The following is a 12,500-nucleotide window of genomic DNA, read 5'->3' on the forward strand; positions in this document are numbered from 1 at the left end:
GGGGGTATAGAGAGGGTAAAAGTAGTAGGAATAGGGATAGAGGGGAGTAGAAATAGGATGGTATATTCTCTATGTTGAAAACGATTCGTATTCTTTGAACGTGACCAAAAGAACTCGAAGAATCTTTCGATTTTCTTCGCCGTCTACCCTCGAAAAGAAAACGAATGGCTTGGACAAACGAAATCGACGAAGAACGAGAGTTATCTTCCTTTATTTTATATTTTCTTCTCTTTCTCTTTCTCTCTCTTCTTCTCATTTTTCTCTCCTTTTTTTCTGTTTTATTTTCTTCTCTTTTCTTTTCTTTTCTTTTTTTTTTCTTTTACGAAAGAAGAAAAGGAAGAACGCCAACCACGAATTTATAGCTGGCACGCGTAAGAATTTATAGCGTGCTAATTGCCGCAAGAAATCCGTCGAGAAGTAAAGAATGAAGAGGATGAAGGTAAAAGAAGAAGATGAGATGAGAGGAAAGAGAGAGAGAGAGAGAGAGAAAGAGAAAGAAAGAAAAAAAAGGGTGGAAAGATCGAATCGTAAGCACCCTTTCAACTTTCGAAATTAATCTTTGGCTAAAGCGAGAGAGGAAAATTTCGATCCTCCCTCCCTCTCCCCGTCCCCTCTCTCTCTCTCTCTCTCTCTCTCTCTCTCTCTCTCTCTCTCTGTCTCAATGAAGAAATAAAGAAAGAAATAAAGAAAGAAATGAAGAAAGAAAGAAAGAGAAAGGCGTCAACGATCCGGCTCGTCGCGTTCCTCCAATTAATTAACGCGCATTAACTTTCATCCTGATTCGAGCAGGTTCAGGAAATTAAATCGTCGCTTGATGTTCGATCGAAAGAGAGGGAGAGAGAGAGAGAGAGAGAGAGAGAGAGAGAGAGGAATGAAGGGGAGAGTTAGATTTAGGGGGAGAGACAAAGTTGAATTCGTACTTGAAAAAGAGACTTGCAAATCGTGCCAAATTAATCTCTCTCTTTCTCTCTCTCTCTCTGTCTCTCTTTTTCGTATACCTCTAAATTGTATATACACACACACACACACACACACACACACACACACACACACACACAATTTTGTATATAATGTGTGTATATATATGTATGTATATATGTATATGTATGTATGTATATACCTACAAATTTTGTCTCTCTCTCTCTCTCTGTTTTTCTCATTCTCTCATTCTCTCTTTCTCTTTTCAAGCGTGTAAAACAAGCAAGGATCTCGTATAAGCCTAGCAATCTACGTTGTGAAAGTGTTATGGCCATAGGCCACGTTAAACCCACCTGTAAAATTATTAGTAGCTATTCGAACAAATGGGAAAAACAATAACGTGTAAAAGCTGGATATACTTCTTCCTTGTTGTCTATTCTTGGCCATAGTTCGATCAATCCTTTTCTACTTTTCTTTTTTTTTTTTTCTTTTTTGTTCTCTATTTTTTTTTTCACATCGGTGATTTATACGAATAGTTTTTAAAAACTTTCTTTCTTTTTTTTTTTTGTTGAATCTAGAACATCGCAATAAGTTAAAGTTGAACGAAAAATATAATCATCCTCGATGCATAATAATTGTTTATAAAATAGAAAAAGAAGATATCCAGGGTAACACTCTGATAGATAAATCCAAATAATAATCTCATTAGGTTTAATATATCCAATTCGTTTCTTGTTCCTTTTCAGTTAACTTCTTCGATAAATCGTATTTTCTTTAATATGCTCATTGTCATTTATCCAATTTTCAATTTTCAAGTTGCTTATCGGTCCGTGATATTGTAACAAATTGTACATGTATATCTCTTTCTTTCTTTCTCATCGAAATCAACGAGAAAGAAATATATTCAGGATTAGTGGATCCTGTTTTCTTATTTTCTATCCGATAAATTTCCCAACGAATTTTAGTTTCATCTTTCGATTAATCAAGTTTACCCGATTGAAGATACAAATCCTTCGTGTATCTCGATCTAGTAGAGAAAAAGAGAGGAAGAGAGAAAGAGAGAAAGAGATAAGTGTCTCTCTTCTCCAAGCCACAGAGTGCTCGCTGTAAATAATCGTTTATCGCGACATAGAGGGATGGGAGAGGAGGGATTGTATTTATATGGTGGAATAACCCGAGACGAAAGTTCGTTTCAATTTATCTCGTTTAGCTCGACGATATATCATTCTACCTTTTACCGAAGAATATTACAAGTATCCGATAACCAATAAGCTCCAATACCGAGAAGAGAAAACATTTCTAACGATATTATTGATAAATTGATTCGTTAATTTTTTACTAAACAAAAGAAGAAAAAAGAAAAAAAACAGAAACAGAATTTCTAATTTGAGACGATACGCATAGTGAAAAAAGTATGCTATCGAAATGCAAAAAATAAATAAATAAATAAATAGATAAATAAAAAATAAGTAAAAACAAAGACATAAACAACGATGGCAAACAACTTCATTGATACGTGGATGGTTTCATTAGTTTCTAAAAAAAAAAAAAAAGATCAATGACAATGCACGAAAAAGAAAACAATAAAAAAGGAAGAACAAAACTTACGTTTCGATGTGAAATAAATTCGTACGATCCAAAAAAAAAAAAGAAAAAAAGAAAAAGGAAAACTCAAGAAAGAAAAACGATAAAATATTCGAACGATAAACGACGATCGAAAAAACGATAAGATGATTGAAATCATTTCCGTTTGAAGATACGAATCAGTTTCGCGTACGGTTCGTTCATCGACATTATATATACATACATACATACATACCTATATACATACATATATATATCATTTTATACTAGATAGAGATAGACAGATATATAGATATATTAGGAAAAGAAGAGAAACAGAGAGAGAGAGAGAGAGAGAGAGGAGTAGGGATGAGGGACGAGGTCGATGAAGTGACCGATTGAATTTCAATATTAATCGAGCTTGGTCGATCTAGCAGCTTCCGTTCGATCTCTCGCGATGGTTCGCCGCTCGTTTGTCGGATTAAAAATTCAGAAAGCCAAATTGGCCACGCCTGGGAAAACAATACCATTAAACGTTCTTGCTGACCCTTTTCGTGAAGTAAAACGTATAAACGAGCACACGCACACAAAAACGCAAACACACATACACATGTGTATATATATATATATAAAACATATATATGTAGTAAAACTGGCTAGTTCGTTGTATCTATCGTGAAAAAGGAAATATGGTAAAGAAGGATAAGGGTAGTGGTGTAGGTTTGGTGAGTTGAAAGGAGAAGGGTGAAAGGGATGGGAGTGTAAAGGGGGTAATAGTTACTCGCATACATTTCATGGCTACCTGTGGTTGCCTATCGGTAATTCAGTTTGAAATCGCCTTCCAGTTTTCGCATGAACAATCGCGGCTCACGTTGTTGCTCGTTTTTAAATGACCGAGCCGCCATTGTTACGGGCTTTTATCGATACCGCCGATCTCTTTCGATCGCGAAATTATTTCATGCCAGTTCTTTTGACTCGTCCAAAGCAACCCTTCAACTAGCCCGTACCATTTCGACTCTCTCTTTGTTCTCGCTTTTTCAATGAATTACATTTTATATATATATATATATATGTGTATGTATGTAATATATATATATATATAAGTATATGTATATATAGATATATTTAAAATGTATTTTCATTTATAATCTCTCTCTCTCTCTCTCTCTCTCTCTTTCTTTCTCTCTTTCTTTCATGAATGCGAACGCAAACGAACGTTCGCTTTTATTCTTTTAAATGAAAAATCGTTAAGAATTTTATGCTACGTATTCGAGAAAAATGAAGAGAGAAAGAGGGAGTGAAGAGAGATAGGAAAGTAAAATTCGTTTTAATTTACATCGAAATTTCGAAGCATCCAGTTTCTTTTTAAGCTTTCGCTTACTAACCGGCTATGTCCTTTATGCTAATGTCCCGTCTACTTTGCCGGTTTACTCCTAGCGACAGCTGATGAAAACGACAACCTCGGCTTCTTTTATTTAAGACGGAGAAAATGTCTATGAGGCGAAGAAAAAAGAGAAAGAGAGAGACATGGATAAATAAAAATTCTTAAAAAATTATTACAGAATTGTTTCATCTCAGTACATTCGTAGAAAAATCCAATTGTTTGTAGAAATAAATCGCATTTTAAATAACTTCGCGTATACAAAATTGTGTCGTAATGATATTTATATTATTAATAAACATTATTAAAATCTTTTATCTTTCCTTTCTATCGCGCTCTCTCTTTCTCTCTCTCTCTTTTTTCTCTCCTCCTCTTTATCTTTATCTTTATTAAGTTCATTAGGACGCCGACACCGACACGATATTAATTTTTTATGAAAAAGAAAGAAGCGACGAAAGAGCAAAAAAAAGAAAGAAAAGAGAAAAAGAAACATTCATTAACGATCATTTCTTATTTTTTCTTTTTTTTTTATGTTACAGAATTCGAACAATCAAGTTGCTATACCAGGACAAAATCAAGTTTCCTCGCAAGCTGAAACACAGGGTGGACCGAATACAGTTCTGAGAGTTATCGTCGAACACATGATCTATCCAATTTCCCTCGATATATTATATCAGGTAAGTTTATCAATTATAATAATAATAAGAAGAAGAAGAAGAAAAATAATTATAATAATAATATAATAATAGATTAATAGATATAAATATATCAAATATATCGAATATAAAATAATTCAAATAATAATATAATAATAGAACAATTAAGTGCAATCGAACGATATTACCGATTGAAAATCTACGGTATAATCAACAAATTGTTTAACATTTAATAATATATTATATTATTAAATACACTCGAGTTATACTATTATATTTATATCTACTTTTATACTTATTAAATATCATTCAAATATTTATCAAAGTAAAAGAGACTAAACTAAATGATAGATTTTATGTAAACAAAAACTAATTTAATAATAATGATGATGATGATGATGATGATGATGATGATGATGATGATGATGATGATGATGATGATTGGTAGTATCAAGGAGTAGAATCGTTTGTTAAACTTGTCCGATAGTTCAACCACGTTTTCTCCATGTTTTTTGTTTTCATCTTCTAGTTAATTGTCCGTAGTGACCAACGACGATGAATCATTGTCCATGAGCTCTCGCATCCGATATTGTTAATGTTACCAGAAATAAAGTTTCTTATCGGTGTGGGAATGTTGAAGGGAGTCCTTGCTCGAGAATAACGATGCTTGTTCGTAAACTCACCGAATAAACTATTCAAATGTTTACTTATCGTCATCACTCTTTTTATTTCATTTCCATAAATTCAAATATTTTGTTATCTACATTCATTTTCATAACGTTTATTGTGTCACCGTGGTCATCACATTTTACATTTTTTATTTTGTTTATTTTTTTTAAAGGCAATAACTAACTTTGATCAACTCGAGTGTCACCGTTCCTTTTAGAGATATGACTAAACTTTGTTTTACAAAAGTCGTATGATAAAAAGAGAGAGAGAGGGATCGTAATATGGCAGGTAATAATTTTTCTCTTCTTTTTTTCAGGACGACTTTGAAAGATGTAAGAAGATAGACTGTATGTTTTTCTTTTTTTTTTTAATGGAATCGTATGTTTTTGATATCATTGGTTCGATGTGAACTTGATATTTTTTTTTATAAAAAAGAACAAATATTAACTCGTGTATGTCGAAAAATTATTAGTTCAAAAGATATTCTCAAGTTATTACGGAAGAACAATTTTTCAAATTTTTCATCATTAAATTTCTTACATTAGCGATTATTGATCGATCTTCTATTCCTTTTTTTAAATAAACAAAATCATATTTACGTGATTACGATAAAAATTTTAACAATCTCGTTGAAGTTACGTTCTTATTACGAAGAAAAAGTAAAAACTACGATTTTAAAAATTATTAACAAAATCGATTTTATTATAACAATATCGTTGCAATATTTAAATAAATAAAGAATAAATTTTACTTGAAAACGGTGTTTGAATCAAGTCTCTACGACTTTTCGTTCCGAAGATATAGTCTTCGAAAGATTTTGTGTAATAATTCGCTAATCGTAATAATGTAGTAGTAGTAATAGTAGTAAATTCTTGGAATTTATATAGGTCAGTGTGTCACTGAGGCTAATGAATGAAATTCTTGGAATTTATGTAGGTTAGTGGGTCAACGTAAACGTCTTTCATTTACATACGAATATCTCCGAAACTAAAAATCGTAGAAACATGAATCGACCACCATTTCGAAGGTCAAAATTTACTCTATTTTTTCAACGTATTGTTAATAATTAATTAACAATTTGTTAGAAACAATTTGTTATAAACAAATTCCAATGCATTAAATTCATCTTATTTTTCCAAAAAAAAGAAAGAAAAATTCAGATTGCAATCGATTCATAAAATTAAATATATAAATAATTAATAAACAAATTATTGTTTTTATATTATTAAGTAACTATGTTATTCAATTGCATGGGAATATCTCCGGAACTAAAAACCGTAAAAACATGAATCAACCACCATTTTAAAGGTCAACATTTTCTCTATTTTTGCAACATATTGTTAATAGTTGATTAACAATTTGTTATAAACAATTTGTTATAAACAAATTCCAACTTATGGAATTTATCTTATTTTGTTAAACAAAAGAGAAACTTGAATTGCAATCGATTTATAAAATTAAATTAATAAATAATTAATAAACGAATTACTTTTTTTTATTAAAAAAAAAAAAAAAAAACATTTTCTGTATATATTATTAACACAATCACGTAGAGTAATAGCTGATAAGTCTCTTAAAACTAATAAATTTTCGACGTACACGAATTAATACTTTTTTATGGAGAATGTCAAGCTGTATCAACCAATGCGATGAAATATGTGAATCTATTAAAAAAAAACGGAACAAAAAAGAAAACTATTGATCTCCATACATCCATTTGTGAAAAAAAATTATTACTGTCACATTATATAACCCCTCTCGCATCATTCTCTCGTATCATACACCTTGTTCGTAAACAAAGTTTCTCCATATCTCATAAAAAGAATAAAAATATACAAGGTGATCAAAGTTATTGTTCCACCCTGTGTATATGGGTGTAAAATTTTAAAAGAGTCCTTGCAAGAGCGAAACGACGGTCGTTCGTAAACTGACCTAATAAATATTCAAATGTTCGCTTATCGTTTCTATTTTTTTTATTTTTTATTTTTTATAAATTCAAATATGTACAAATTTTATCTTTTAGTTCACCCTCCCCCCCCATGCTTCTCTTCTCTCTCTCTCTCTCTCTCTTTTTTTTTTTCTTTTTATTACATCCATTTCTCATACTCGTTTTTTTTTATTTATTTAAAACGTCATTTGAACGAATGAATCATATATGTTATAATTTGAATATTGTATAAAAACGACGTAGCTACAATAATAATAGGTCATAATAAAATCACGTTTATTAGAAATTTTTCAAACGATAACAAGTTTTCTATCTTCTTTTTTTTTTTTTCTTTCTCTTTAACGAATTATCACGAGATGGACGTAGTTGTTCGTTCGTAAGAGATGATGAATTGATGACTTTTCGTTAGATCTTTCGTTAGAAAATGATGGATTAACTTTAGAAGAAACTTCAACAATAAGAAAGAGAAAGATAGAGAGAAAAAGAATGGGAGGCTGGATGAGACGGAGAGTCAGAGAGAGAGAGAGAGAGAGAGAGATAGAAAGAGAGATTGAGAAAGATAAGCAGAGGGATAAATATCGTGGGTCGTCATTAGGGGAGTCTAGTCTCGTCCCCAAGGAGGCGAATAACAGGGTAACCAGAGTGCTTCCGGTCGAGTTGAGTGGCCCATGCATTTTTAAGCGGATTCACTATAGTACAACGAATAATATACTTCTCTCTCTCTCTCTCTCTCTCTTTCTCTCTGTCTCCTTTTGTGGGTTTTACTATCTATATATTTATTTTGTTTCTCTTTAAAAGCTTCTCTATCCCTATTTCTCTCTCTCTCTCTCTCTCTCTCTCTCTCTCTCTGTTTTTTCCTGTATTTCTCTCTTGCTATCAAGTTTTGAAGTACAGCGAACTTTTGCAATTTTGATTGTTAATCATCGAATATTAGATTTTTATATTATATTTAGAGTTGACGATAATCTGTTTCTATTTATTCCGACAACGTCGTTCGTGAAAGTTCGTTCTTATTAATTCTAAGAGCGTCTTTCGAAATGCTTCTTACGGAAACACGTAGAAGATCCTTTAATCTTGTTTTTTTCTTTCGATACCTTCATATATACAGAGAAAGAGAAAAAGATATAAATCTTTTTTCGTGCGTATACGTCTTTTATTTCTAGAGAAATACGTTATTGGCAGACCAGTAGAACGAAGAGAGAAAAAGAGAGAAGGCAAAAGAGAGAGAAAGAGAAACAGAAAATCTGCTACATCGAACGTGATCTATGAGGAAGGAGTATGAGGAAGAGAGAAATAGACAGATAGATAGATAGATATAGATAGATAGATAGATAGATAGATAGAGAGTTGGTCTTAAGCCGATAATGGATCTAGCCGGAAAACATTCCGGGATTAGTACAGTCGACGATTGGCTGCGTTAGTCTGCGTAAGTAGGCTTACTGAGGAAGGACGAGTGCGGGGGGTGAGTGGGGGTGGAAAAAGGGGCTTGACCAGAAACGCCGGCGCAACAGCTACAACGGATTTACACGCTCGCAAGGCGTGTAATCAGCTTGAAAGATTAAGTCTGCCGAAGTCGAGCAATGTGCTAAATCCAACGATGCTTATTGGCTCTAACAAAAAAGAATAAAGAGACAGGGAGAAAAAAGAAAAGAAATCTCGAAATCTCTTTTTTTCTCTCTCTCTCTCTCGCTCTCTCTCTCTCTCTCTCTCTCTATTATCAAGGTCTATAAAGAAGAAGAAAAAAATTCTATCTGGTTAAGTATATATAATTATTGCTGATTGAAAAGAATTATTTTCACTCGTAGTAAAATGTTGATATAGTTTTTCTTTGAATTTAGAACTTTTTTCATTCGATATGATTTGTAAAAAATATCAAAAGAACTTTGTCCGCTGTTCATCCCTTTTTATAAAGAAAAACAAAAAAAAAACAAACAAACAAACAAAAATAGAAGATTAGGATCGATTTTTTTTTTTTAATTTTCCTTTTGCTACTTTTTTTTCTTTCTTTCTTTTCTCCTTTTTTTTTTTTATTTTTTTAATCGTTATTAGTATTATTGTTATTTTTCTCTTTTAAAGATTATGACAAAAATGAGAAAGAGAAAGAGAGAGAGAGAGAGAGAGAGAAGGACATCGTGTTACAACGATCTTAGAGATATTCAACCTCTTCTCTTCTTACATAGAATAGAAAGTCTCGGCGAAGAGTTTCTTTGGAAGAAGAAAGGTAGAGAAAGGATATAAGTCGCTGATAGTATATAGTAGATACTTTTGTGCTGTCTAAGCGTATATACATAGATACAGTCTATCCGGATTGCCGTGAATTTTTCATTAGATAGTAGTACCGCGTGTATCCTGGCTGAACGAACATCGACCTATACTACTTAGCTGATCCAAGCTTCTAAGAAGACTACGAAAGAGATAGAGAAGTAGACAGAGAAATAGACAGAGAAATAGACAGAGAAGAAAGAGAGACAGACAGACAGACAGAGACAGAGAGATTAACCATTACGGTCTCGACGTTGGTCTCTCGATTCTGTTTACTCGGCGAAAGTATAATGTTAGGGGATGAAAAAAGAAATAAAAAGAAAAACGTTAACTGAGGAATAAAAGTGAGGAGATGGTAAAAGAGGACGAGGAAGAGGAGAAGAGGAGCAGACGACGTGTCTGAGTAGTGACAAACGACAAATATTCTACTTTTAAGTTTTCCTTCTGTTAATATTCGAGATAATTTTCAAGCATTCTTAGTTTACTCATTTTCCTCCCACTTTATCCTTTCTCAACGAGTAAAAGGAATTTCTTCCTCTCTTTGAATAGATTCCTTCACGGTATTTAACTTTGCGCTTTGCGACGTGGCCGACTTTGTCAGTTAAAATGCCGTGAGAATGTCTTCTTGTTGGTGAAATGAACGTTGCGCGAACTCGTCCAACCCACATACGAAATATAAACGAAAGAGAGAGAAAGAGAATTGAAGAGGAAGAGAGACGAAAATATAAGGAATTCGATAAGGGTTGTTGTCCCCTAATCGTCACCCTCGAATAAACTTTTGTTCGCTTCGAACGATTCTAAATACGCTTAAACATTTTTTTCTATAAATCTGAAATATTTCTCTCTCTCTCTCTCTCTTTTTTTCTTTTCTTCTTTTTTTTTATATGTATGCATATATTTTTCATTTCCTCTTTTCTCAATTATTATTTTCGAATTATCGAATTATCGAAATAATATGCATTATTTCAAAACTAATTCGTCCTTGATCACGTCGAATTGATCACTATCTATCGGGTATCTCTTCAATCGAATCGAATTGATTTCACCATCAATTATTATATTTATATTTTTCTTTTTTTCCTTTCGTCTTTTATTCTTTCGTTCAACTGTTTTCTTTTTAAAATTTTTCTAAGTACGTTCTCTCTCTTAGTACGCTTAACAAAATTTCTAACGATCTGCCGCAAAGTTCACGAAGAAAAATATTGGAACGGGGTATCGACACGTTTGGAACTTTTAACGATTGCTCTTTTTCTTTTCCTTATTCCTTTCTTTTTCTATCTTTTTTTTATTGTTTATTTTTTTTTTATCTTCGGAGTCAATAAATAACGCGCACGAGAGAAAGAGAAAGAGAGAGAGACAAAGACAATAAAAAATAAATATTCAAATTATTTCTGTCCCCTTTCGTTGTTCATTTTCGTTCTTATCATTTTCCTTTAAAGAAAAAAAAAGAGAGAGAGAGAGAGAGGAAAGAAAGAAAATACAAAAAGACACGCAGGAATTTCAAATAGCCAGACTTCATCGAATGACTACATAATTTCTTTTTCCATCCAGCAATGTCGATCGTAAAGAGAGGGGAGTGAGAAAAAAAAAGAAAAAATTGAAGAAAAAAAAGAGAGAGAGAGAGAATGAGAAGGAAAGTCTCTAGAGACGATTCTGAACTTGTTCGTAAATCGGATTATAGAGTCAGCAGATGGGAAACCATAAAGAGAGAGAGAAAGAGATCTCGCCTTCATGTCCGCTCGTTTCTTTCGCTGTAATTTCTCGTAGCTTCGTATACGTGTATGTTGTATGTGTATGTATATAGGTAGGGGAAATTGCGAAGAAGGGGAATAGGGTGAATGTGTTTTCTCTGTAGCCAGTTCTTTCTTTCCTTCTTTGCTTCCTTTTGGTATGTGCAATCTTACCAACGTATTCTCGAATATAAAAACTCTCGTAAATGCCGTTAGAAGAGAAGTATACTTTTAAATTCGATTTATCTATCTCGATTAAACGTTAGAATTGCTTAGTTATTCGCCGTAAGGGAGAAAGATTTGGAATATGAAATTTTAAGGAGGTCTTGTTACGTTGCGAAAAATTTCGAAGGAAACATGAGAGAGAGAGAGAGAGAGAGAGAGAGAGAGAGAGAAAGGAAAGAAAATGAATGAATCATTTAAAAAAATTGATTTGTCTTCGTCTTTAATTCGTAATAATTAAATAATATGAAACGTAATGTATCTAGTAGTAATTTCTTAATACGAAATAGCATTTAATTCTGGTGACAAGGACAATAATAAAAATGACAGAAAAGGATTAAAAAATTCAAGAAAAGAATCAATCTTTTCCTTTTTCTTTTTTTTTTTTTTGGTATATTTAACCAACAATGAACTTACGTTAATACAATTATAATCGATTGAAATTATGTCCCATACGTAGGCATTCGCGCACGATGAAACATCACGTTAACCTTTGAATTAATATAACCTTCAACTTACATAACCTTTATTGTATTGAATATTGACATATTTATTACCTATCAGAAATGAAGGGACTAACAACGATGTAATAATTATTGCGAAAAGGAAATGATCTTAGAGAGACGGAGACGAACATAGAAACAGAAAGAGAGAGAGAGAGAGAGAGAGAGAGAGATAGGATGAGTAGATCCTGAATAATGGCCAAGTAACGACATCGACGCGGATGAAATTACGTTACTATTATTAGCCGTTATTGCATTATTCCGGGGAACGTTCCGTAGAGATATACCAAGCGATAATCGGCCGTGCGAATTAATAACTGTTACATCAATCAATAAGCTCTCTCTCTCACACACACACACACACACACACTATGTGTCTCTTTGTGTCTCTATCTCTCTGTGTCCTCTGTTTCGTACGGATGTGGACACGCTTACGTTGTTCGTCCGAGCGAGCGATATATGGGATGAGAGACCTATGGAGGAGAAACGATGAGGGAGAAATGAGGAGAAGGAGGAGGAGGAGGGTGGTAAGGGAGAGACGTGGAGGTTTGGTGAGCATAAGGAGGGTGAGACTAGTACCTGTAATCCCTCGATACGAGAGCAGAACCCAGCAAAATCCTCGTGGGTCCAATGAGCTATGGCCATTGG

General features: G+C 32.9%; 1 protein-coding gene across 22 annotated transcripts in view; it reads left to right on the forward strand.

Moving 5' to 3' along the window:
- The window catches only part of LOC127068236 (polypyrimidine tract-binding protein 1), a 390,025-nt gene that overhangs the window by 346,281 nt on the left and 31,244 nt on the right, over positions 1–12,500 (forward strand). For all 22 annotated transcript variants that reach the window (XR_007782879.1, XM_051004116.1, XM_051004120.1 and 19 more), the window contains one exon: positions 4,402–4,539. Coding sequence is in view for 21 of the 22 variants with exons in the window: in XM_051004116.1 (XP_050860073.1) it covers positions 4,402–4,539 (138 nt within the window). In the remaining variant the exon portion in view is untranslated. The remainder of the gene's footprint in view (positions 1–4,401; positions 4,540–12,500) is intronic.

The sequence above is a fragment of the Vespula vulgaris genome, chromosome 12 (genome assembly GCF_905475345.1).
Source record: "Vespula vulgaris chromosome 12, iyVesVulg1.1, whole genome shotgun sequence".
Classification (NCBI taxonomy): Eukaryota; Metazoa; Arthropoda; class Insecta; order Hymenoptera; family Vespidae; genus Vespula; species Vespula vulgaris.